Here is a 27445-nt window from a genome sequence, read left to right on the forward strand (position 1 = left end):
GCTGCATCTGCATCTCAGAGGGTAAAACAGGGTTATGTTTGCAAAGTCATTTCAGGCAATCGAGTATATAGATTAGAGAGTGTGTTCTGTGTCGTGCTTTGGCGGGGGGGGGGGGGGGGGGAGGAGATTATTATAATTCAGCCTAGAGGGAAGTCATGGGAGCATATAAGATATGGGGGTGTATAATTGGCACTGAACATTTTTACTTGCCTTAGTTATTTCTGCCTTTAATTCTGGGTTGAAAAGCAAAGGTATGCTGTACAAAGCAAGTTTGATTATTTTGGTCATTTTATGAGTCATTCCTTCTAGGGGAGGTGGTTGCTTAGGCCGCTCTCCTCCCCCCCCCCCCATTCTTGGCAATTCAGATTTTGAAGCATTTGTGCCTTGGTAACAAGAAGCATGTTCCTTTTGTCAATAACAATATATTCTGCACACGTTAATAAGCTGACGTGCATTCGCCGCGCTCCAAAGCAGACGTGTGGAGTGTGGCGGGAGAGGAAAGCTTAATTGCTATGCTTATTGGAGGCAATTAATCCTCTTGATTGAGGAACATGGTGGAGGGGGTGCAGGCAGGAGCACTTGCGGTGGAGACGTAGAGGTACGATGACAGCAGTGGGCTTTTACGAGGTTGAAGAGGTAACTGGATCACATGGTGAGAGGTGTCCTTCCCATCTTCAGCCATTGGGATTGGTGAACATCGGTAGCTGCCCTATATGAAGCCCGGCCATCGGTCCACTTACTCCGCATTAAGGCAGTTCACATAATCACTCACTGGATAAGTCCAATGACCTATGCTGTGCACACTCCTGATTTTCTATTGTGTGCGAGCAAAAACCGAAGTAGGAGGAGTGGGAGAGTGACCGTCTGTGAAAGAGGAGCTGGGTCGGATGGCTTTTCGCCACCCAACCCAACTCCTCTCTCGCAGATGGTAACTCCCCTCTTCTCTCACCCAGGTTTATGTTAGTACACACTCGAAGACAACACATATTTATATACCACTTTTTACAAGAAGCTCCCAAAGTGGTTTACAGATGGATGGATGGATGGATGGATGGATAGATAGGCTCTCTGTCCCCAAAGAGCTCACAGTCTAAAAAGAAATATAGGATAGACATCATGAACAGCCACTGGAGGGATGCTGTGCTGGGGCTGGATAGGGCCAGTTGTTCTCCCCCTGCTGAAAGCAAGAGAATCGCCACTTTTGCTCGGCTAGCAGGGGCGACTGACTCGAAAGTCAGGAGTGTGCAGCACTCCCACAGCCGACCAGGACACTTTCCCTACCCAATGAACAATAGTGGAACACAGGGAGCCGCCTTATTCGGAGTCCCTTTCAAGACCAACTCCTGCAAGCTAGGTCTGGGGGTGGAGGCTTGCCAGCAGCCTCCTCTGCTCTCCTTGTGCTCCTTGGAAGCTTTGCCAGGAATGTAAGGAGAGGTGCTCTTTGCCCAGGGTTGGGTTGGTCCTGAAGAGCTCCTTGGATGGCAGTGGCAGGAGGAGGCATCTTGCCGCCTGAGGCCTCATGAAAGGGCTGCCCTGCTCTCCCCAGCTTTAGGTCCCTGAGATCCTTGAGCAGAAGGTGCCGGGACTGGACCTGGGACCTTGTGCATGCAAAGCAGGTGCTCTACCATGGGACTACAGCGCCACTTGCCCCTCCCTCAAGGCTCCAGGCCACCTGCGCAGGCTGTGATTGTCAGCAGGCAGGAAGCTCACAGGTTGAGTCTGAGGGAGGTCAAGTCTTGAACTGGCAAACGGCAGGAAGTTATCCATGGAGTTGGGTTGTTGTGGCCATTGTCCAGCTCTGTTGGAGGAAACTGCAGCCATGCCAGCTATGGAAGCTTCCTTGCAGCCATTTGGCCCGGGCAGGTCAGCAGACTTCTTGAGCTCTATAAACCTCTCTGGGCCAGGGTCATTTGCTACTCTGAGCAGTTAGGCCATCTGCTGGCTACTAACCATCTCCCAGATTGATGGGGCTGTTGCTCAGTGGTAGACAACCTACTTGCATGCAGAAGCTCCCCAGTTCAGCCTTGGCAGTCTCTCCACATATGACTCCTGCCTGAAACCTCAGAGAGCTGCTGCCCGTTGATATAGACCAGTGATTCTCAAACTTGGGTCCGCAGGTGTTATTGGACTTCCAACTCCCATAATCCCCAACCAAAGGCCACTGAGGCTGGGGATTATGGGAGTTGAAGTCCAATAACACCTGAGGACCCAAGTTTGAGAATCACTGATATAGACTATACTGAACTAGACGGACCAATGTTCTGACTGTAAGGCAGCTGTAACCTTCACCTTCCTTCCCTCTGCATCTGCCTTGTCCGGCCCACTAGAGTGCAGTTCCTTGGCCTGTCAGGTCGTGGAGATCCATTCTGGCATTAACTTTTCAAAGAGAAGGCTGGGCAGGGTTCTGAAAGCACAGGCAGGAGCTGAAGCAAAGGATGCAGAGTGTTGCACACTTCCAACTTCCCTGAGTTGTAACAAGTTCCAGGGGTGGTGCTCTCTGTGTGATCACCTGATTCCCCAGAAAAGAGGGTTCTGGGTGGTTCTGAGTTATCACGATTCGTAGCACGATTCGAAACACATCCTCAGCACCTTTGAAACGCAGGAGAGCAGGCGCACACCTGCTCCTCTGCCACTCTCCGCCACTTCCTGAATCGGTGGTGAACATGCAAATGACTTTTCCTGAACATGCAAATGGCTGCCATGCATGCACAGGGGCCATATGCATGCCAGCGTTGCCTGAGGGCACCTGGGGAAGAGCGCTGCCAGTGCATGCAGATAGCTTGGAGGAGTGCCACCAGTTCAGGGAGCGTTAGCAAACGGCGGACTAGCAGGTATGCACCTGCTCTCCTCCGCTTTAAAGATGCTGGGGATGCGATTTGAATCACGCTACGAGTGGCGATTCGTGCACACCCCGCGTTATGAGGACTTCCCAGCTTGAATGGCATGCGGTTCTCTTTGCCCAGCTAGCAGCCAGCATAGTAGGAGGAGAGTGGCAGCTCCTGCCCCGCAAGGCAGTCCGGGCCCAAACTTCACAGCGCCTCCTGCAGTCCTCATGATTTCCCGCCCCTTGTTGCCATCTGGCTACCCGAGGTGCTTCTGCAACAGCCATCCGGCCAACCCTCTCCTGGCTTCCCCCCTGCAGGTCTCAGGAGCTGCACGCCCGCGCCGAGCCGCATTCCTACCTGTCCGAGTTGAGCAAACAGTCGGAGATGGAGTTCATCGAGATGAAGCGTCCCCGGCTGGAGCTGCTGCAAGAGCCCCTGCTGAGGCACTCCCCGCTGCTTAGCCAGGGTCAGCAGGGCGGGACAGAGGATCTCTCGAAGGTAAGCCAAGGGGCCTGCCTGGAGACCGAGGCGGCGCCGTGTGTGTGGTTCCGGGGACATGGGCGGAATACTGCTGGACAGGCTGTCGGGAGGGCGTGCTGTGTGGCCTGCGAGAATCTAGCGGCAGCTCTGTGTACGATAGAGAGCGCTTAGGCTCCCTTCTGGCCTCGGCGGATTTCCTTTGGAGCCAGACCATGGACATTTGACCAAAGTGGCGAATGTTCTGGAGGGGAAGGGTAAATGGGCTCAATTTTATCTTCTCTACAAGTAACCTTGTAAGTTACCCCTGTTAACTGAGCAGAGACCGCTTTTAAAGTGGCTGTTCTCTTCTGTTTAGCAGTGTGTGGGGGGGGGAGCAACTGGCCCTCTTCAACCCCAGCACAGATTAAAAACATTTAAAACCTAGTATTAAAATTATTTAAAACTATAAATCTGCTTTAAAGCCTGGGTGAATAAGTGTGTCTTAAGGGTACAAATCAAATCGAAAAAATTGATTCATGCACATCTCTACTGGCGGTGGCTTCACCAAGGTTGCAGACAGAAATTTCTTTCAGCGCTATCTGGAGAGGCCAGGGAGGGAATGGAAACTAGATGCTCTTCCCAGAGCGGCCCCATCCCTTAAGGGAAATACCTTACAGTGCTCAGACATGTAGTCTCCCATTCAGTGCAAACAAGGGCGGATCCTGCTTAGCAAAGGGACAATTCATGCTTGCTACCAAGCCACCTAAGGGTGCAGCAGGAAATGACTAGCAAGCCAGAAGCTGCCAGTTCGAATCCCCACTGGTATGTTTCTCAGACTATGGAAAACACCTATATTGGGCAGCAGCGATATAGGAAGATGCTGAAAGGCATAATCTCATACTGTGTGGGAGATGGCAGTGATAAACCCCTCCTGTATTCTACCAAAGACAACCACAGGGCTCTGTAGTCGCCAGGACCCGACAGCACACTTTGCTTTAGTTACCACAAGACCAGCTGTCAGTCAGTGTGGACAATACTGATCTAGATGGACCAATGGTCTGACTTGGCATAAGGCAGCTTCCTGTGTTCCTGTGTGCTATGGCTCTCTGGCACCTGGTCTTTGCCAAGTCCTGCTCTAACTAGGCTGTCATAGGTGAACTCAGAGGATGGTGCTATCTCTACCTTCTAGGGCTGGAAGGTATTCAGTGTACTCAATGTCCAAAATGTTGAAGTGACATCATGACAAACTGGAGTGGCCATTGAGGTGACAGTGGGAAGGGAAGGAACCACAGGTCAGCTGACTCCAGCCTAGCCGATGGAGAGGACTGTCATGCCTCCCTTTCCCCTCGACGGAGGTGAGCAGAACTCTAGCCCGCTTGGGTCAGCTGAAGGCAGCGCCTTGATAAGAATGCCGGCTTTTCCCAACACATTTTTCCTCTCCTCTGACTATTTCCCTCTCAGAAGAAAAGAAAACAAAACCCTGTGTGGATTCAGCAGTATGCGAGAATATTAAAAAAAAAGAATCCAAATACTATATATGACTATTTTAATATAATACTAATAAAACTGTATGGTTTAAAAGGCAAAATTCTGCGTGTGGGCAGAATTTTCCAGAAGGTACAAAAATCCCTGACTCCCTTTCCTTTGACAGATTTAGCTGTCGGGCATTTTTCTTCTTGAGCTGTCACGGTTGTAGGCGCCTTCCTCTTTCCCAAGTCACATCTGCGACCTTGCAGGATGCCACATCCTAAGGGTGTCGCTGATCCCGTTGAGCGCTTTCCTTTCCCCACGCTCAGTCTCCGTGGCTGCTTCCTCCCCCACCCCACCACCCCCTTCCATTTTTACATGCTCCCAAGGGTCTCTGTCTTGGCTGCCTTTCCTCCTGCCAGTGCATTTCACGTGTAACATAACAGCAATCTGTTGTATTGTGCGTTCTCAGGAGAGAGGACAGTCTCTCTCAAGGCATCCCTGGAGTTGAGAGGTTTGCAGGCATTGCTGAGCCCTGCACGTTGTGAGCCAGCCCAAATCCTGATATGCTCTGTAGTCCTGGATGGACAGACTTCAGGCTTGCGGGATCTACAGGAAGTCCTCATTAACTGTGGAGCGTGGGTTTCTGTTTCTGTGGACGGGTCTTGGAGACCGGGTTTCTTTATCCACGGTACAAAGAAAATAGGCTATTTTCACTTTTCCATGATTCCTGAGTTTTGGTGCTCAGAACCATTTTATGACTCTCTTTTGCAAAAGAGGGCTTTTCTCCTCTTTCTTTCTGCTCCCCCCCCCCCGGCTCTCTCTTTTTTTGGTGTGGGGAACCTAATCCTTGGATTCCCAAAGGGGTAAGGTTTCTTTATTGGCGGTTTTTGTATTCACGCCTATAAATGAGAATGGAACCCCACAAATAAAGAGGGCCTCCTGTACTTCCCGTTTTTACAAGGACTTCGAGATAGGGCTGTGCAGAACTGGCTCAATCTTGAACCGGTTTGCAATGAACCAGGGTGGTTCGAGTGGTTTGATGACGAACTGGACTGCCCTTCAGGAAAGGGGGTCAGTCTGCGATCGACCCGAACCAAACCCGGTTTGAAGTGAGCTGGTTCGAGCTGGGCTTGATTAAGAGCAGCGACTGAGAGGGATGAGGGCGAGAGGGGTGAGGGTGGAACTGGGCGGGCAGGGGAGTGAGAGTCATCTTTAAAAGTAAAGGAGGGTGGTCCCTTACTGGCGGTAAAACTTAAGTCTTTGGGCGGTTTACAACAAGATAAAAACAACATTAGTTAAAAACAAAAACAAGAAATTTAAAACACAACAATTTAAAATTTCTAAAACAATATTCTAAAAACAACATTAAAACAATCAAAACAAAATAAGTTAAAAGCCTGGTTGAACAGATGTGTCTTTAAGGACTTTTTAAAAATTGTCAGAAATGGGGAGGCTCTTATTTCACTAGGGAGTGCATTCCAAAGCCTCGGGGCAGCATTGAAGGCCCGTCCCTGAGTAGCCCCCAGACGAGCTGGTGGCAAATGCAGACGGACCTCTCCTGATGATCTCAGTGGGCAGTGGGGTTCATAACGAAGAAGACATTCTCTTAACTACCCAGGGCCCAAGCTGTTTAGGGCTTTATAGGTTATAACTAACACCTTGTATTTTGCCCAGAAACATATCAGCAGCCAGTGTAATTCCTTCAATACAGGAGTAATATGGTCTCTCCTAGATGACCCAGAGACCAGCCTGGCTGCCACATTCGGAACCAACTGTAGTTTCCGGACAACGTACAAGGGCAGCCCCACATAGAACGTATTACAGTAATCCATTCTGGAGGTTACCAGCAGATGTACCACTGTTTTGAGGTCATCTATCTCAAGAAACGGATGCAGCTGGCGTATCAGCCGAAGCTGATTGAAGGCACTTCTGGCCACTGCCTCAACCTGGGACACCAAGGAGAGACTTGGATCCAGAAGCACCCCCAGACTGCATACCTGTTCCTTCTGGGGAAGTGTGACCCCATCCCGAACAGGCAGATCAAAATCGTCTCTCGAATTTCAACCCCGCACAATGAGTACCTCTGTCTTATCTGGATTCAGTCTCAGTTTGTTATCCCTCATCCAGCCCATTACCGACTCCAGACAGGCATTTAGGGAGGTGAAGAAAATTCTGTATGCATATTTAACCATGTTGGTTAATTCCAAGAATGATCTAGCATATGCTCATATTTTAAACATTCCTGATAGAGGACTTATAAAGATGCCTCTCGCCTCTCCACCCATTGCCACACTCACCTCTCTCAGTTGCCTCCGTCAGTTGAGCCTGGTGAACCGGTTTGAGCTGGTTCAGTCAAACTGACTGGCCCACTTAGTTCAATCAAACCTGTTCGCGGACCGGTCTGATTCCGAACTGAACTTCAATCAATCACCTTTATTATGGTCAAAGACCAGCATAGGATATAATAGAGATACAGTAAAATAAAAGATCATGTGACAGTAAAATCATTGGGTGAACGCCCTTCTTTGGCTTGGTATTTCCATCTGTGTCAAATAGGCAGTGCGGGAGACAGTGAATCTGAGACGATGCGAGGCCAGGAAGCCCGGTGCCGGACAGAACCACAAAAAACAGTTGATGCACACCTCTGTTGTGGTGTTGATTTCTTGCAAACCACCCTGAGATTGAGTGGATGCCAATCTATTTTCTATCCATAGGAACATAGGAAACTGCCATATACTGAGTCAGACCATTGGTCTATCTAGCTCAGTATTGTCTTCACAGACTGGCAGCAGCTTCTCCAAGGTTGCAGGCAGGAATCTCTCTCAGCCCTATCTTGGAGAAGCCAGGGAGGGAACTTGAAACCTTCTGCTCTTCCCAGAGCGGCTCCATCCCCTGAGGGGAATATCTTGCAGTGCTCACACATCATCAAGTCTCCCATTCATATGCAACCAGGGCAGACCCTGCTTAGCTATGGGGACAAGTCATGCTTGCTACCACAAGACCAGCTCTCCTCTCCTCTCCACCCCTGCTTTAGTGTCCTATCCCTGCCAGAGCTGTTATACGAATACAAATAGGACAAATATTCTACACTGCTTTTCAACAACAGTTCCCAAAGCGGTCCACATAGATATAAATAAACTGGCTCCTTATCCCCAAAGAGCTCACATTCTAAAAAAGAACCGGGCCTAGGCTGGCCTTGCTGTGCCCCTGTCTGGAACCACCCCTTGGTGGACCTGAGCTTCTGTAGTAACCCTCCAAAAGTGGCAAGTCCCCTTTTAAAGTTATATTATTGACCCCGTTTTAGGGCTCTGCCTCGTGAGGAGGGGGCCTCCCAGTTGTCCAGAGGAGCAGGCAGCTGGTGGATAGCAGCTGTGCTTGATTTCCTGCTTTGGTGGCTCTCTCGCTGCAGGAATTCAGGATCTCTGTCGCTGGGATTAAGCACTCAGAGTTCCTCCCCGCCACCCTCCTGCTCGCTGTTACTAATGAAGCTGGCTGGAGCTTAGGTTGACCTTGGCAGGCCTCCCACTTGGCCAGGGAGCGACTGGCAAAGGCCTAATCCCTAATTGAGTAATCTGGCGGTGGTGGTGGCGGCAGCGAAGGGGTCCGTAGCTCTGTGCTCGCAGGGAGCCCCCCCCCCCCCGGCAGCGGTCAAGCAGGAACGCCTGGGATGGTGGCACGGGACTGACTTGGAGATCGTGCCACGGCAGGACACGTCGGCTTCTGTTAGCTTTTACTCTTGAGGAAAGCCCTTTTGAGAGAGAGGGATTCTTGTATCTATCGGATGCATGCCCCACCTTAAGAAGATAAACTGGAATGGGTTCAGAGGAGGACAACCAGGATAGCAAGCTGTCTGGAAGCAGAGTCCTGTGAGGAATGGCTGGCTGGCTGGCTTGCTTGCGATCTGTGCAAACTGCTTTGGAAACTTTTGTTGAAAAGTGTTTAGAACCCCCTTGTTTCTAACTGAGCAGAGGCACTTTTTAAAAGTGGTGCTTCTTTTTATGGGGAGAGCAGCTGGCCCTATCCAACCTCTGCACAGCATCCCTCCAGTGGCTGTTGCTGGTATCTACATTTATATCTATGTAAACGGCTTTGGGAAATTTTGTTGAAAAGCGGTATATACATATTTGTCGTATTTATATGGTTGAAGCAGCTGGGTATGCCCAGCCTGGGCCCTTTCCAAACGTTCACTCCGCTTAGGTGAAGGGGGTGTTCCAAAGCAATCGTGCGAAAACTCCACAACTGGAAAGTACAGCTGATTTTTTTGCGCTGTACATGCAGTGTCGTAGCACTATATTGCAGCGATTAAATTCGAAACAAGGCATCTGAAATGCGAACGGCACCTTGCTGTCAGCGCAGGGACTGTGGTGTCACAACACAGGAAGTACAGAAGCACACTTAGCAAATATGTTGTGACCCCATTGTAGGGTCTAATCTGGAAAGCATCCTTTGGCTGTGCCCTGCATTGGGTCGGGGGTTGGACTAGAAGGCCTCGTAAGGTACCATCCAACTTTTAACGTTCTCTGGTTAAGGCTCACATCGGCAGCTCCACCACCTTTTTGTTGGGGCGGTGGAAAAGCCCTGGAGCCTCTGGGTTAGGCGGCATAGACATTTAAATAAAATAAATGAGAGGGCAGGCATGCCTCCTGGATTGTAGGCTGGAATGAGAAGGTATATCCTGGATTTGAAAAGATGGGAGATGCGCAGTTCTGTGAGTGTGGGCGGCTGGGGCATGATGGGCTTCTGCTCTCCACTCACTGTCATCTGTGACCCTTGTCGAGCGGGGTGCGTGACCAGCATCATCCTGGACCTTGGTTCATCTGCTGCCTCCTTGGAACAGGCATTCTTTGGAACGTTCTTCCATCTCTTCCTGCTCCTTGTCTGTGATTGACTGATTGACGCTCATAGCCAGCGTTTCAATTGCCTTTCAAGCTGTAACTGTGGCAGGGCGGGTGGGGGGGGGGTGAGGGAGCCCACCACCATCCTCGTTAAGGCTGGCTGCCTGCCTCTTCTTAGCAAAGCCGGCTCATCATTTACATAATTAGACCTTTCCGTCCTGTTCCATCAATATTACAAGGTGACGCCTCACCCAATCCACGCTGGCCGAGAGAGAATCCCTGAACTTTTGAGCATTCCACCTCTGCGACTGGAAAAACGATTGACTCTCTCCTTCCCAGCCCCCCAAGCCCCCTGCCTCTTCTTTCCAAGGAGAATGGTTTGCCTTAGCTGCATGGAGAGGAGCCCTGTCCTCACCATATCTGCCAGCTAAGAAATTGTGCACTTTTTAAGGCATCAAAATAGCATCGATTGGAAGGGTAGGGCGGTCTAAAAACCGAACAAACAAACAAACAAACAAATAGAAAACCATTTCACTGGCTTCTTCAAGGCCATGTCCAAGCACAAATTTTAAACCCCATTTTGATCTCTGGCTTTAAAGCCTTAAAGATCATGATCATGTATTTTTTAGCCTGGGGTGCAAAGTCTGAGCTGGGGATCCAGCCAGTGGCGGAGCGTGGCCGCTGGTGGTCCATATGTGGCTGCGGCCCCGCTCACCCCGCCCCCTGCGCCTGAGGCAGGGAAGAGCCGCTCCTAGCTGCGCCGCGAATGCGGCGGCCATTTAACTCTCAAATGGGGGCCGTGTGGCCCCCGCTCAGGAGCTAAACTAGCACCCCCGTGTCTGACAGCAGGTGCAGGGGGGATTTCGGGGCCACGAGGCGTGGCCCCTCATTGGGCATGGCCTGGGTTCTTTGAACCCGTTGGCCCAGTGGTGGCTCCGCCCCTGGATCCAACGTCAAACATAGAATGGCTTCCTGAATATGCTCACCAAGGCCGGTGATTGCAGTCAGTGTTCCGCTTCTTTGGTGGATTATATTGGGCAGAGAGGGAAGAGAGTTGACAGGGATCAACTAACTAGACCAACTAGGATCAACTAGCTCAACTAGGAAAGATTATTTTGCTGTCTGTCAGCCGTTTCTTACTGTGAAGGTCCCAAATTGTCCCAGCACAGTCACTTCAGGGTGGAGAGCCACTCTTTGCCAAGCAGATGGAGCACCTCAATGGACTGAGGCTGAACTGGCACCGGTGTGGAATGAAGCCAGCGCCAAGCAGAGGAGTATCAGGCTCTGTGGAACGTCAGAGAGAGGCTGGAGGCTGAGATTGCTACCTGCAGGAGACTGCTGGCGGGGGGGAGAAGCATGAGCTGTCCCCTTTGCTAAGCAGGGTCCACCTTGGTTTGCATTTGGATGGGTGATTAGGTGTGAGCATCGTCTGCCATAAGATGTTCCCTTTAGAAGGTGGGGTCTTAGGTAGAGCATCTGCTTGCATGCAGAAGGTCCCAGCTTAAATCCCTGGCGGCATCTCCAGGGAGATTTGGTAAAGACTCCTGCCTGAAACCTTGGAGAGTTGCTGCCAGTCAGTGTACTGCAGATAATACTGAGCTTAGGTGGACCAATGGTCGGACTTGGTGTAAGACCGCTTTCTCTGTTTCTAGGCATTTTGATTGAAATGAAGTTCATGGTTGCTGTTGGATGTTAGCACATCTGCGAGAGCTTAGCTTTGGTTTCTCTCTGTGCTTAATACTCTTGAGCCCCCTGAAGTTTCCGTTTGCCTGTGGAGATGAGCTGTTCTTGGTGCCTCATATAGAAAAGAGGGTGATTCCGCCCCGCCCTGCTGGAAAAACAGGGAAGGACGGAAAGGGTGAACAAGCCATCCACCCCTGCCATCAGGATTTGAATTGCACCTCTCCCCCACCACTATATTTAAAGAGACAGACAGATAGACATGCAAGCAAGCAAGCATATATGTAACGTCTTTGACCCTAAGAGCAGCGACCCCTCTAGGTTCTATCACCAGGTGTGTCGTCCCCCTTGAGTTGTGGGGAAGAGACCAGGGAGAAACTATTCCGGGCCTAGTTTCTTTCTGATAATCTCATTTATGGGAAGAAAGGAGGGGAGGGAAGGAGCAGCCCGAGCCCTTTTCAGCACTCTGTTATCAGGGAAAGGAAATGAGATTTCTAAAGCTTCCTTTCAAAGTGAAGTCTGGGGCTGCGGAGGGCGGGGGGTGGGTGCAGGGGAGAAAATGAATTTCTACTTGAGATGCACTTGAGCCAAGAGCTTTGGAAATTGAAATGCAGTCCTTCGGAAGCACTCAGATTTCAGAAGGGGTTGGTGGCTGGGGTGGGGTTTGAACCTCCTCACTGACTCTCATGTGATCATTTTGGATCGGGGGGTGGGGGGGAGGAAGATTTATCAGTAAGTTAACCAGCCCCAGCAAACAGCACTAATGCTGGAGAACGGCCTTGGATTGACGGGCCGGGAATGGGGGTCACTTGATTCAATCAGCTCCACAAACGAGATGGCCTCCCGTGGGAGCCCCCGATCAATCCACAGCTGTGCCCGTCAAGGACCCAATTACATTATGAACTCCAGGCTCCAAGAAAGCAAGGACTCCCCCGAGGCAGGAAATGGGCGCCCGAAGGCAAAGGAAATGGGGAGAGGGAGGAAATGAGGGCCAGGCGGGAAGGAGGGGTCCAATTTCAATCACAAACTCAGTACAGGAGAGATCCTGACCTTTCCCCCTCCATACCCTGGCTATCATTCTAACTGTTCTCCCCAATCCAGGCTGTTGTCCATGAAAGGGAAAGTGTTCCCGTCCATGGCCTGGATCCAAAGAGCCACAGGAATTATATTGTGCATGCAAGGCGGCTTTGGACTTGCCTTTTCCGTACAGCATATGCCCATGCCACAGGCACACACTGTTCGAGAGGAGGTTCAAAACCATTGCAATGTGTTATTGCGGGCTAGGAGGGTGTAATTCAAAGAAAAGAAGCCCCAAACCACTGGCAGCATCTGCCCCCTTCAGCACGCCCACAATCGCTCCCTGGATCCCAGCCCATGGGTGCAAAGCCCTTTCCATAGCCCTGAACAGGATCACAATGGATTGGAGCCTGGATGCTTTCCAGTGGAAATGCTTTGCTTTTGACCCAAGGTAACCTCTCCCTGCACATTCCTGCCCGCAGTCTGCTTAACAACAGGTGCAAAATGGAGGCTAGCAATGGATGACACGAGTTTGGTGCTACAGGGGAAGAGCAGAGCATTGGAGAGTGCCTTGGGGCTGTAGCTCTGTGGTAGAATGCAAGCCAAGTAGTCCCAGATTCAATTCCTGGCATCTCCAGGTAAAGCTGGGGAAGGTGACTGCCAGGCAGGATAGCGAGTACTGGGGCAGATGATCCAAAGGCCTGACTCAGTCGAAGATTGTTAAGCATTGGGTCATCCAGTGAAGTTGGTGGTTCACCAGTGGGTCACAGGGTTGGCAAGCCAAGGGTTCAGTCTTTGAACTGGATTCAAAGACTGGGTTAAGTCTTTGACGTTTCCTGTTCAAAGCCATTTTAGGCCTTCAGGTATTGAGCCACCACCAAGGGTCGGTAACATTGACTATACGACAGCTGGAGGGTCCAGGTTGCCTATCCCACCCTAGACCAAATGGCGTGTCGGGTGAGAAGCAGGGTTCTCTCTCATCTTCTTCATTCCTGAGTTTTGTTCTGGGCAGCAGTGTGCGTGCACGTGCATTCGGAGTGGGGCCTTCCTGATTCAATCTGCGTGGGATCTAAAATTAACTGAGTGGACGTCCAAAAACTTGTGAGCGCATTCATGTGTGCATGCCTTAGAGGGAACACTGGTGAGAAGCCCTTTTTAAAACCGTAGTTGTAGCCTCTTTCACGATTTTGGTACGATTTTGGTGCATGCGTGATATATCCATGTCCAGGAAGATGTTATAGCAGTTTATTACATGGTTGGACTAGATGACCTCGAAGATCCCTTCCGATTCTTTGATTCTAAAACTATCAATTTGCACACATCTATTAGTGTGTGTGTGTCTGTCTGTCAATGAAAACAACCTTTAATCTTCTACAAGTTATTTAGTTGTATGGATACCTGAAATGCTCTTTGATCCTCCAGCCCTTCAGATAACTGACTGACCTGCCCTAAATCAGCCCCAAGTCCGTTTCACAAAGGGTTTGAGCGAAGTGTGCATGCTTCTTCCAAGCAGCACTGGGCCTCTGGCTTGGCCCAGATTTGTGTCAGGAAGAAGAACCCTTCTATAGAGCTTCACTTCACATCCAGTGCTGAGGCATCTTCTTTCTGTAGGGGCAGCGTCTCTTCCGGCTTAGAAGAGCGGAGGGCATTTGGCTCTAGCCACTGATGTGCTGTGAGGGTATGTAGGACTTGGCAGTGGCTCCCCCTCCCCAAGAAATCTAGCTTCAAGAAAGATGCCAGCCGCAGAGGTGCGAGGAGAGGAAGCCGAAGCTGTGAAAGCCAAGCTTGTGGAAGGAGTGCTAACAATAGCTAGCCTGCTCTCCTCCTCGGTCCCCTTCCCTCGGTCCCCTTAGGACTTGCAGGATGCCGTGATAGAACCTTGTGGGGAAACTCCCCGTGTGTCCTCCTTGGCACTTGGCGTCTTTGAGAAGGAGATGCCGGGAGGGCACGGCCAGTGCAGAGACTTGAGGCTTTGGGAGCTGGAGTGTGGAAGACCCACCTTGGAGACCTGTCTCCCTCACTGGCTGATTTGTAATTCAAGCCAGACTGGAAGTTCTCCAGGCCAAATCTCTGGCCAGCTTGATGGAGGAGATGATGGGGGTGGGGTGGCCCATGGCAAAAAGCGGGGGACAAAAGTGTCACCCCCATGTCACATTTGCCGTGCAGTGGTAGCATCATCATGTGGTGTGTTTGGTCCCCACCGGACTCCAACCTGGAGGAAGATGAGCATGCCCCAGCTGAGACCCCCAGCCCTGATGAAAGGCCCCCTAGAGCCAACAGATCCTGAGCAGCCAGAGCTTGCCCCCCTTCTGCAGTCCTGGGGGCGGGTGGGCAGGCAGTGCCCACCCAGGGAGGCTCCTGTACTGTCCCTAGAATCTCCTCCATAATCCCGGGCAACCCTAGGAATGGAGGTGATGCTGTGCAGGGTTTGCACTCCCAACACCAGAGATGAAGTGCCCTCCAGCTGACTTCCTTCGTGGGAAGAGAGATGGGCACCTGTTTGGGATCAGGGTCACCTGAGCTCCAGGAAGGGCTGGGGCTTCAGACTCCTTCATTATCCCTCCGTCTACAGCCAGCCTTTGCTGGATTAATCGCTTTCATTCCCGCTCTCGTCTCCCGCTTGCTAGACCTGGGTATGGACTCAGAACTTTTGTTCTGTTCGTTCTGACTTTCCCCAAATGGCCTGCCCTGATTGGCAGAAGCTTTGCAATTGCTCAGGCTGGAAGATTGTTCTGCCTGACTGCTCGAGATTGCTCAGAAGACTGGAAATGCCAGGTTTGTATCTGCTGGAGAGGAGAAAAGAATGACTACATTGCTCAGAATGATGGTTGGGCAGTCATGATGCTCTTTCTCCACTATTGGCATTTATTTCTGGTTAACAGTAACTGCACCTTGGAGTTTTCGGATTACTGGCAAAGCAAAGGGGAGTGGAGAGGAGCTGTGCTTTTCTCAGTGCTGGCAGGGCCCTTTAAGAGAGATGGAGCCTCTCTTAAGAGCTCCATGGGGAAAGCAATTCCCAGCACTCTGTGCATGCTTTCCAAGATGGCGCTGGGGCTCAGCCCCGTTTCCCGGAAAGAAGCCCCCGCTCCAGCACTGGGCAAAGCCCAGCACTGCACGGTGAGAATGGTTGCCTCCACATGGCTCCAGGGGGGCTGTGCAGAGAATTCAGCGGTGGCCAAAGCTTCACACAGGCCCCATAAACAGTTAGTCAGGGTTAGTTCTAGTCCCCTTTAAGTTCTCACCTGCTGGGAGAGCTGAAGCTGGACTGAACACAGTGAGGCTGAAGGGTTGGGCAGGGACCCACGTCTGCAGGTGGCTGCCACAGAGGTGATGGAAGGAGGCACCAGCTGGCGGGCTCAAGACAGGCCAAAGAGCCTGGCGGTTGTCCAGAGACAGTGAGTCACCAGGAGAAGGGGAGGATCTTGTGGTGGGGAAGCTGGAGAAGGAACGCCAGTTGGCACCACCGAACAATGGGTGCCTTATCTCCCCCCTCTGGTTGGGAAGAGGCCTGTAATTAAGGTAGCCGGCTGGGATGTAGGCCTCTTTGTGTGGAACAGCTGCTGGGGTGACGCAGGGAGGCTCTGTGGTGGTTTAAGGTTACAGGCCAAGCCGCCCGTTCTCGGCAGAGAGGCTGGAGGCCTACACAGTCAAACATGGAGTGGAAGCCATGAGTGGCTACTCCCACGTCGTGTGTGTGGAAGGTCGAGCCAAAGGACATGGCGGAGGGGCTCGGGCTCCGTGGCAGAGCACTTGGGTTGCCTGCAGAAGGCCCCAGGTTCAGTTCCTGACATCGGCCATTAAAGCAGACACGTCCAATGGCCTTTAACAAAGTCAAAGCCTTGGTCCATCAAGCTCAGGGTGGTCCACACTGGCTTGCAGCAACTCTCCAGGATTCCAGGCCGTGAAGGGTCCTTCCCATCTCTACCTGCCGCCCGGGATTTGAGCCTGGGGCCTCCTGCATGCAAAACAGGCATTCTTCTGCCGAAAATACAGTGCTATGTCTGAAGAAGACATGCCAAGAATTGGACTTGGCTCCCTCATCTGTGCAAAGCATGTGTTCGGCCACTGGATGCCATCCCCTGGATAAGTATCTCAGAATCAGGGTTGGGAGAGGCCCCTCCTTGCCCGGAGAGCACTGCCAGTCGGAGTAGACAAGTACCATATTAGATGGTTGTCAGACTGCCCCAAGGAACTGCTGCCTCCAGCTCTCTAAGGGAATCACAGAGCTCCTTCTCCTGGCAGCTCTCCTCCTGGACTAGCCCTTCATCACTGGCCAGCCCTGGTTTATATAGTCTTTGGCAGGTGGGGCAAGTCTCACAAGATCTTGGCCTGAGATCTCATGTGAATTGCCCCTGATCCCGCGACAACTTGCTATCTTCAAGCAAAGGTGCACTGCTATCCTGTGGGGGCCAGGCAGACACTCTCTGGCCGGGACAAGTAGCCATCTCCGGGGCTGCATGGCCGGGAGGGACCGACACCGCCTGCACTGGGAGGGTAGGCTCCCGAGTGCCGGCCCAATCTCTCACGGTGCCCGCTGCCCATCAGGGGATCCCTGACAATGGTCTCAGTCAGAATTGGACAGCTTTGTACACTTATATGTCCTCATGGCAGTGGTTTGCCAACTGTATCCCAAAGAACTGATATTCCTGAGTAGCGTCTCAGGGTTTCCTCAGTAAGGCGATCCTTAACAAGCTCTCCATCTCCACCTTGCAGGATCGAGGCATAACCGGGAAACTGGAACCTGTGTCTCCCATCAGCCCTGCCCATCCTGACTCCGAGCTGGATCTCTTACCATCCAGACTATCCAAGGAGGAGCTGATCCAGAACATGGACCGGGTTGACCGTGAAATCACCATGGTTGAGCAGCAGATTTCCAAGCTGAAAAAGAAACAGGTAATTTTTTGCCCCCCAAGGTGTTGTGGTCACCAGAATTGCCTTCTGCAACCACCTTAAGGACATAAGAACAGCCCTGCTGGATCAGGCCCAAGGCCTTTCAATCCAGCATCCCGTTTCCCACAGTGGGCCACCTGATGCCTCTGAGAAGCCTACAGGTAAGAGGTGAAGCTGTGCCCTCTCTCTTTCTATTGCTCCCCTGTAACTGGTATTCAGAGGAATCTTGCCTCTGAGGCTGGAGGTGGCTTGTAGCCACCAGACAAGTAGCCATTGATAGGTCTGTCCTCCATGAATTTGTCTAAGCCCCTTTTAAAGCCATCCAAACTAGTGGCCATCATCATATCCCCTGGCAGAGAATTCCATAGATTAATTATGCGCTATGTGAAAAAGTACTTCCTTTTGTCTCTACCCTTCAGATTTTAGCCCTTTGACTTGGCTCTGTTCACAGTGTGGCTCCTTCTAAATAATAATAATAATCACCAACCATTGGTGCAGACCAGCTTTTTCAGTAGTGTTGATTTGAAATAGATCCTTTCCCCAACTTCGTAGCTTTGTTCACAAGCAATGAAATCCTACCATTCAGTGATGAGGAATGGTCTACAAATAGGAAAGGTTTAACCCATATTACCCATTCAGTACAATGTGTGGTAGATAGCTACACTACCACACTCTGGATAGGCGAGGAGAGGAGAGAACAGGACTGTGCTTGCTTTGAACACATCTAGCCGAATTATTGCCCTCACTCAGAATGGGCTCTGTTACAATCTCACACATTTATTCGGTATTGTGACATCATCATATTTGCAACGTGATCCCTGATCTACTAGGATCACATTGTGAGGAAACAGCAACCTTTGGGGAAAGCAAAGGATATAACACAATGTGTACCGAACTCTATACAGCCAGTGAATGCCAAACCAACAGATCCCATCTATACCTGAACAAATCTAATATATCATTATAATAGGCACACGTAATATTATGCAGATATAATAATTCCCACAAATGACAGGAAAAAACTAATCCATTTGTTACTAAGTCCATATCTACTATAAAGTCCATACGAGGTACACATATACAATTTTTGCACCAAAAATGAGCCCTTGAATTTTCAGTCCAGCGCTAGGTTTAAACACAGCCATGTCTCAAATGCACTTATTTATAGGGCTAGTTTTTTTGATAGCAGATGCCTGGTGGTAAGCAAAAGCCAGGCTGTGCTCTGTGCATGATGTAGTGGATCTCTCTCTCTCTCTCTCGATCTCTCTCTCCTCCCCCACACCCCGTCTTAGCAAAACAGGTTTAATTAATCCCAGACACCTGCTTTCTGTTGCCATTTGTCACAATGGTATCCAAAGGGCTTAGGGGGTGAAAAGAAGAGAGATTTGAGAAGCAGCTGCAGTGTCCGGAGCAACAGAGTGGCTGCAACATCTGGAACTGCAGCAGGGGGGAGGGCGGAAGGGGAATGAATGCCCCCCCTCCCCTTTTTTTGCATGGGGGGAGGCCAGTACCTTCAGCTGATAAACAGAGAAATAAACTTTTGGAGGAACTTACCTCATAGGTTTCATTTGAGAGGATCTTTGGTGACTGCAGCTTTTTCATAGCAATGGTCTTCAACTGCATATTCATAAAAGCCATTCCCAGGAGTGAACCAGTTGTGAGTGGCTGAGCCAGCTGGAGGGATCATCTGGGGGGATGGATGGTCCTTGTGACTTTTGACAAGGTCTGCAGCCCTAGAGATGGAGAAGAAGTGCTGGCACTGCAAGACCTTCAGCTTCCAGTGTGTTCTCATGCTTTGCTCGTCCTGACCATCGGGCCTGCAGTGGGCAAATTTGGAAAGGTGTTTTAAAAGCTTTAAAAAGTTTTAAACGCACAGAAGCTACTATAAAAATGAATCAGTTGTCAGAGGTACGGAAATGAAAATGGGCAGGAACGTCCTCCCAAGATTACACCATGCAGAGGGTATGACAATTTGTTCATTGTTACCCTGACCTTGAATATTATTTGGGGGTGGTGATAAAGAAGGGGTGAGAACACAGAGAAAGCTGCAAGTGCAGCAGTGTTGTCACCCACCTTCCATCTCTAGGGGGGTAAATGTTGCCAGAAATCATGACGCGCATTTGTCCCCTGAGATGGTACTGATACCCAAAATGTGTGGGCCTTGCCTATGGACCGTGTAGCTGCCAAAAGTGTGCCCTTCCGCTGGCATACATGGTGCCCTCTATCTCTTCCTCTCCCACCCTAGTTTATCCCTGCAACAACCCTGTGAGTCACTGGTCTTGTGGTCACAAGCATGGATTGTCCCCTTTGCTAAGCGGGGTCTGTCCTGGTTTGCATTTGAATGGGAGACTGCATGCATGAGCACTGGAAGAAAGCCGCTCTGGGAAGTGCACCTGCTTGCTTGCCTGCAAAAGGTTCCAAGTTCCCTCCCTGGCAACATCTCCAAGATAGGGCTGAGAGAGACTCCCACCTGCAACCTTGGAGAAGCCACTGCCAGTCTGGGTAGACAATACTGAGTTAGATAGACCAATGGTCTGACTCGGTAGAAGGCAGCTTCCCATGTTCCTATGTAAGATAGGTTGAGAGATTGCCCAGTTTGACTAGCTGAGTTGTGAATGAGTGCAGATTTGAACCCAGGTCTCTCTGGGTCCTTGAGGTTCTGAGGAGAGAGCGAGAGAGCGTGCACAAACAATAAATCTGAAGCAGATGCTGCCCCTTCTGCTGTGGCATCAAGGAGATGTTGTGTACGCAAGCTTTTACTTTCTGGGAGGCTTCCCAGAGATAATGAATGACATTTTTAGGCAATGCAAGAGAAGCATGCTTGAGGATTTCCAAAAATGGCAAGGGAAAGGTCTTGTTCTAGCTCCCAGTGAGGAGGGTCAGCTTATATTCCTTATATTCCTGTATTTCAGCTCAACTAGGGAAAGGAGACTTTGCAGACCTGCCTTTTGCTCTTGTCCTGCCTTCCCTTTGCACTTTGTACAGAGGAGCACAGGAAGCTGCCTTCTACTGAGTCAGGCCCTTGGTCCCTCTAGCTCAGCATTGTCTACACAGACTGGCAGCAACTGTCCAAGGTTCCAGGCAGGCTTCCTTCCCAGCCCTACCTGCAGATGCTGCCAAGGAGTGAACCTGAGACCTTCTGTATGCAAAACAGATGCTACAGCCCCTTCTGAGCTATGGCTCCATCCCCAATAGAGGGGTCTTGCCCAGCCCTACCCCGGAGATCCCCGTGATTTGAGCTTGGGACCTTGTGCCGGCAAGCAGGTGCTCTTCCTTTGAGTGAATTCCCGTCCCCTAAGGGGAATACTTCACAGTGCTCATATGCAGTCACCCATCCAGTTGCAAACCAAGGTGGCCCCTGCTTAGCAAAGGGGACAAGCCACGCGCTCTGCCACAAGACCCGCTCTCCCTCTGCGCGTAGGCCGTGCCTGAATCAGTTGAATAACGTCAGCCAGATTGTTTTAATCTTGGCCCCGTGCTGACAATACCATGCACCAAGAAATTCTTTCTGGCATTGTGTGGCAAAGGGGTATTCTCTCCCAAGTCCTCTAGCGTACAGTTTGGCTTCTGAGACACTGTCTGTTACAACCATGTCCTTTAAGAGGGGAAATTGGCTCAGCGTTCCTCCTAGGATCTGACTGGCTGGCCGTTTCCTTCATTGGTGGAGAATCGGGGTCATGCCGCCGCTTCCTCCCCCCCCCCCCCGAGTAGCGCCACAGCAGGGGGGCTTCCGTGTCGTCGGGAGGGAGAAGCGGCACGCAATGGGTGGATGGTGGGAAGCGAAATTGGGAGCTGTCAGGACTCGTTCTGATTATAAAGGTCACAAGCTTGGCCTCCGCGCTCTCTTTTCGGCAGGCCTTTTAGAAAACCAACTCTCTGGTTGTCTAGCCACTTTGACCTCTCTGGTTTTATTTTTATTTCTGTTTCCTGCCATTCCTAGCAGAGGCTGTTAGCTGGCCAGATCTGCTGAGGCTGTCTTTCGCGGGTGCCGAGGAGACACTTTTGCTGCCGGCGGGCTGCCTCTCGGGGAAAGCAAGCTGGCTTGCTGGCGGTGGGGGGTGGAGGTAGCGACATGGCGCAGCTTTTGTTCTTGGGTGACCAGAAAGTGGTTGAATAAAAAACCGAACAAAACAACCCCAAGAGGCAAAGCTCCCAAAGAGAATCTTGGCAGCCAAGCATCCGCAGCCTCGAGGTTGGTTCAAACCTCACCAGCGCTGTGGCCCGATGGAGCAGCCCACTCCAGCCCATGGGAATGGGCCAGGCCCTCCCGGCCGGTGGACCGGATGCTGCAGGAAATGCCCTCCTGCTGCTGAAAACGGCAACTCTGCCTCGCCAGGTCGCTTCTCTTCAGTAATGTCTGGGGAAGCAAAATGTGACGCCATGCACTCAGAATTGCCCGCCCCCTTCCAGATGCTGCTGGAAGCCACAGGCAGGAGCTGAAAGCATGCCCTCTCTCCTGCTGCAACTGGTTTTCAGAGGCATCCTGCCCCTAAGGCTGGAGGTGGCCTGTAGCCCTCAGACTAGTAACCATTGATAGATCTGTCCTCCATGAATTTATCCAAACCTCTCTTGAAGCCATCCAGGTTGTTGGCTGTCACTACATCTGGTGGCAGAGAATTCCACAAGCTGATTATGCGTTGTGTGAAAAAGTGCTTCCTTTTGTTGGCCCTAGATTTCTTGGCAATCACTTTCATGGGATGACCCCTGGTTCTAGTGTTACGTTAGTGTTAACATTTTCTCTCTCTCCACTTTCTCCACACCATGCATGATTTTATAGACCTCTGTCGTGTCTCCCCGCAGTCATCTTTTTTCTAAAACAACATGGGCACCTAAAGGGCACCAAAGAGCAAAGTGGAACAAATGCACTCTTGCTCTCTGCCATGATGAAGCCAGGCGGAATTTGTGTGGAGAGAGCATTTTAGAATCCTGGGGCTATTACTGGGGGAGAGAGAGCAGCAGGTATGGGTCCTCCATTATGCCTAGTTCTGCCTTGGGTCTCACTTACCCCTTTTTCCTCCATGCAGAGTGCATTGCAGAGATCCAGTCTGGCTGGGACTGGGAACTGGGAGATGGCAGTTGGCTGTCAGAGCAGCACTGAAGATTTTAGCTGAATTTGGGGGAGTGAGTTTTCAAAGTTTGTGCCCTCTGCTTCACTTGTATGTTCGTTTCACAGCAACAGCTGGAGGAGGAAGCAGCGAAACCTCTAGAGCCAGAGAAGCCCATTTCGCCTCCGCCAATTGAGTCCAAGCATCGCAGTCTGGTCCAGATCATCTACGATGAGAATCGGGTATGTGTTGGGGTTTTTTGCTTGGAGAGGGTGGACAGGATGGTAACCTGGGCAAAAAAAGTGTGAACATGATCAATTGACTTGTGTGGTGTTGTTTTTGAACTTGTCCTATTTTCTGTCAAATCTATCCAAAACAGTTCGCAGTCATTTCTATACAAAATATTAATGAAACGCAATAAAATAATTAAGAGTATGCTGGAGGTTCTGTGCCAACTTTTGGCTTGCAGTGGGAGAGGGTGCAAAGGTTGCACTGAATTTGTTCCCCATCCACCTCTTTCTTTTTCTTTTCTTTTCACTACTGCTACATGTTTTCTTTGCTAGTGTTTCTCTGGGCACCTACCATTTTTAATTTCCCAAATGTCTACTGTGCACAACGCTATGCGTGCTGTCAATGAGGTCCCCTGTTTGCTTCCCTTTTTGCACCTTCTGGAAATTGCACCTTGAGGCAGCTTACAACGAAACAAGCAAGGAAAAAATGAAAACATTGAAATGAAATGAAAACATTGTTGGCTCAAACCATAACAAAAGAGAAGCAGTAGTTAAAATAACAAATTGAAACCGGGGTGGGGGATAAACCTCAGAGCATCAGTTCAGAGGGTCCCAAATAATATCTGAAATAATTAAGATTATATTTTCTGCCAGAAGGCAAGCAGCATGGGGTAGCTTATTTTTCCCTTGGGAGGGAGTTTCCCGAGCTTTGGAATGGTATGGAAATTGCATTGTCCCGGGTAACCCCCTACCATATCCCAAACACTGAGGGAACCCAGAGTGAGGCTTTGGAAGAAGAGTTTATAGACAAAACTCCCATGTTCATAGGCAGTGTACCTGTTTCGGTTGTGTTTCAGCTGTAAGTTGCCTTGAGTGCATGTAAGGACAAGGCAGACATGTTTTTAAACAGGCATATCAGTGAAAGAATTGGGACACCCCAGGAACTGGTTTGGCTTAGACTGCACCTGACCCTTCTCCCAGCCTCATCTCCCCCAGCATCATCCCCCCTCCAAGCACCTTGTGGCTGGCCCCTCTTTTCACTGGGGGCCACTAGCTCACTGAAGCTGGACTCCATCTGGGACATGAGCCCGCTGGGGTGGTTGGTACCATCTGCTGGGACCAATGCTCCTTGTGATTTTTGACAAGGTCTACACCCCTTGAGATGGACAAGAAGTGACAGCATTGCAAGACAGGATGACATTCATTGTATTCTCATGCTTTTATGATTAGGAACCCAGGAAGCTGCCTTCTACTGAGTCAGACCATTCGTCCGCCTAGCTGACTATTGACTACCCAGACTGGCAGCGGCTTCTCCAAGGTTGCAGGCAGGAGTCTCTCTCACTCTCAGCCCTGTTTTGGAGCTGCCAGGGAGGGAACTCAGAACCTTCTGCATGCAAGCAGGGAGGTGCTCTTCCCAGCGCAGCCCCATATCTCCCAGTGCTCACACATGTAGTCCCCCATTCAAATGCAACCAGGGTAGACCCTGCTTAGCAAAGGGGACAAGTCAGTTTTGCTACCCCAAGACCAGCTTTCCTTCTGATTCCGACTATAGGTCTGCAGTGGCTAAATTTGTGATGGTGTTTTAAAAACACACAAACTACTATCCAGTTTCATCAATCTTGTCAGAGGACCGGAAATGAAAATTGGTAAGAATGTCCTCCAAAAATTACTCCACGGAGAGAGTACAACCGTCTGTTGTTCCTCTAACCCTTTGCTCTGTACCAAAATGACTGCAATTTTACGTGAATCATTTGGAGGTAGGGCTAAAGCAGGGGCGATAACACAGAGAAGGCTGTGTTAATGCAACAGTGCTATCACCTACGTCCCATCTCTAGGGTGGCAGACGTTGCCAGAAATCACGATGAGCATTTATCCCCTGAGATGGCACCAGTCGCCAAAATCCATGCTCCTGACTCATGTACTGATCCGCTCTCGTGACTGACAGCGAGGGAAATCATATTTCCTCGGGGACAGGCTGCTTTCTCGCCCATCCCCAGTGCCTGCGACATTTCTCAGAGGCGAGGGAGTCTTTGAGCAAATGCCTGCCAGCTTCTTTTTTGAGCGTTGACCTCATTGCTTCCCTCCCTCTCCGTCTTTTCCTCTTCAGCACTCTCGCTGGAGAGGGAGAGTTCATGCAAGGACACCCACTGCAGCGTTTTTCCTTTCAGTGCTTCTGCTGTGTCAAGAAAAGGCAGGGCTCTCTGGAAACGCAATTAAGGCACCGCGTCCCGTGCTTCTGCTTCCTTAGTCGTCCCTGTTCTCCCCCAACTCCCCAGTCGGTGACGGAGGCGGCATGGATGTGGGGGCATTGAGGGAGTTGGACGGCTGGTGGCAGAGATGCTGCAAGGGTCCCTTTCGCATGCTCAACTCTTTGCTGTGCCTTGGGGGGGGCAGGGCGGGGGGGAGAACCAGGGTGATGCGGCGCAGTCAGTGGAAGGAGGCAGCAATGTCTGTTTGGCTCTCGAGACTGTGTCTGTAGAAATCAATAAGATTAAACTTTAATTCGCTTTCTGTCTAGTGCTTGTATTTGCAAAAGGGCAGCGCTGGCTGTCTATCAATGCAAACTGCATTTATGCTGGAAAATGGAAAGTGGAAGTAGGTTTCCGCACCCTCTCCCCAGCCCGAAGGTTCGCCTGTCTTTTTAGGTTGTGGCTGCGTCCATGTTGAATTCGTCTGGCAGGCAGATTTGATAGACCAAAAAAAAGAGGGAAATTTTATAGCTAAATTCATGAAGAGATTGGTCTTTTCAAACTGGATGGTTTTAAACCAGAGAGGTATTGCCAAGTAGCAAAATAAATTTCAAAATGCATTGGTCGGAAAGGCTAATTTATTAAAAGCTGTTGAATTGTATTCAGAATAAATTTGACAGCGATTGGGCATACTGTCTTACATGGAAACCTCCCTGTATGGAGGCAGTGTTCCTCTGAACACCAGATTAAGGGGGCAGATGACAGCAAAGAGCTGTGTGCCTTTTGTGTCCTGCTTATGAGCTTCCTAGAGTGCGCCTGGCTTTCTAGAACTGGAAATGGGATGCTGGGCGGGACAAATCTTTGGTCTGATCTAGCAGGACCATTCTTACTGGCTTGTCTTGCCCAGTCTTGTCTACTCCCGTTGGCAGCGGCTGTTCACGGGCTCGGGCAGAGGGCTTCCGCTATCAAGTGCTACCTGAGATTCCTGCAGGTGGCAGGGATTGAACCCAGGACCTTCTGCATGCAGTGCATGTGCTCTGCTCCTGATCAATGGCCCCCGTAAGTGGCCAAGTGGAGAGAGCGTGGGTAGGCCCGGGAATTAAGGAAGAAGAGTCAGGCAGGCTTCCATTGAGGATGCAGCAAGGCAGGAGTGGGATCTCCCATCTTCTTTGGAGAGCGAAGAACCAGCTGTTGCCCCATGGGCAGCCTCCCTCTCAGGGACCCGGGGACATACCCCCCCCCCTTGTTCAGTTATAGCTATGACCGTGGTGGCCGTGCAGAGCTACCTGGAGCAGACACACAGAGCCACAGAGGTCCAGCCAAAGCCTGTCTCCTTGTCCAAGGGAAATGGTAGGCTTGGCCTGGAGCGACTGGCATTTAGGACGGGTCAGGAAGAACCAAGGGCTACAATCCTGGGGGGGGGTGGTCTCTGGGAATCGCTACACAGGCCGGGAGCCTCCCAGCTCGCATCCACTTGGGTCTCCAGATGCTGCATTTTCATGTATTTTCGGTGTGTGGCTTGGTTTTCTGTTGGAGGTTTTTTGGGGCGGTGGGGTTTGCGGGATTTCCCCCTTTAGTACTAATTCAAGGCTGAGCCGTTTCCCCTTCAGTTTTGATGGTTTTAATTGCTAAACAAGAAATTTATTTTGCCAAGTGCTTTGATCTGCTGTTGTACGTGTGATGGTTTTTTAAACAGGATGATTCCAAACATATAGTGGATTCTGGCACACGTTCTTCGTTTATTAATTAATTTGCTTAATTTAATATGAGGTCTAGTTAGCTGGCCTTACTATAGTGTCATCTTTGTGGCAAATCTGAATGGTGACAGCCAGAAATTGTACTCTTACACTAACCGCCCTGAGCTATTTTTGGAGGGGCGGTATAGAAATCAATCAATCAATCAAATAAAATAAATAATTGCTCTGCTGTTGTGGGATCTTCTTCCTGCTCTTCCTTTGAGTTTTGGTTAACAATATTGTTTTCAAATTCAATATTGATTTATGTGGCTGTTCTGATGATGTTGTATAACTAGATATTATTGATTTTAAAATTGTTTATTGTGGTTGTAAACCATGTTGAATTTCTTGAGAAGGCAGTAGATAAATATTCTTCTTGGTAGGCGTCCATGGTCCCTCTAATATTTTTCATCTCTGTGCGGAATGAGTTTTGTTCTGGGCAGCAGGATCAAGGCAGTGTGTGCGCACATGCGTTCTGAGTTAGGCCTTCCAGATTCAACCTGAGCGGGATCTAATTAATTAATTGAGCAGACATCAGAAAACTTGTGAGTGTGCGCACGCCTTATTGAGAACAGTGCTTGGTAGTCTCTGTGCCATTCTGCACAGAGGTTTTCTTCTGCACAGAGTCTCGGAACCTTCCTCAGAATTTCCTCAGAATTTTTTTGCACTGTACCTTGGAACTTTCCTCAGAATTGTTGGCATAGTTCTTGCCCGCAGTCTAGTCTTCCAGTGGGCCCAACTCATGCTTTCCCCGCTGCATTCTTCATTGACCGGGGTTCATCCCTCAGCGCCTTCAGATCTGATGAGAGATTTTGTGTTTACCATTGTATGCATTTAAGATATGTGTGTCCTGCCACTTAATCATTCTGCCTGAAATGGTGAAAAATACAAAAGAACATTAGAACAAGAGGCTGACCACTGTCAAAACGATGACAGCAGTTAAAAAACAGATGGTGATTTCTGTTTTGATTTTTAAACAGCCCGTATTAAAAGCCGGACTGTTATTTAGTCCACATCAGTCTTTGGTCTGACAGGGCTCTTCTTAAGTTGTGAAGGCAGTGGCTTAGTT

At 50.3% G+C, this 27445-nt stretch overlaps 1 protein-coding gene across 10 annotated transcripts in view; it reads left to right on the plus strand.

Moving 5' to 3' along the window:
* The window catches only part of NCOR2 (nuclear receptor corepressor 2), a 318459-nt gene that overhangs the window by 108768 nt on the left and 182246 nt on the right, over window positions 1–27445 (plus strand). For all 10 annotated transcript variants that reach the window (XM_053279156.1, XM_053279146.1, XM_053279155.1 and 7 more), the window contains exons 4-6: window positions 3143–3323; window positions 17000–17179; window positions 22350–22463. In XM_053279156.1, coding sequence (XP_053135131.1) covers window positions 3143–3323; window positions 17000–17179; window positions 22350–22463 — 475 coding nt within the window. The remainder of the gene's footprint in view (window positions 1–3142; window positions 3324–16999; window positions 17180–22349; window positions 22464–27445) is intronic.

The sequence above is a fragment of the Hemicordylus capensis genome, chromosome 15, assembly GCF_027244095.1.
Source record: "Hemicordylus capensis ecotype Gifberg chromosome 15, rHemCap1.1.pri, whole genome shotgun sequence".
Taxonomy (NCBI): Eukaryota; Metazoa; Chordata; class Lepidosauria; order Squamata; family Cordylidae; genus Hemicordylus; species Hemicordylus capensis.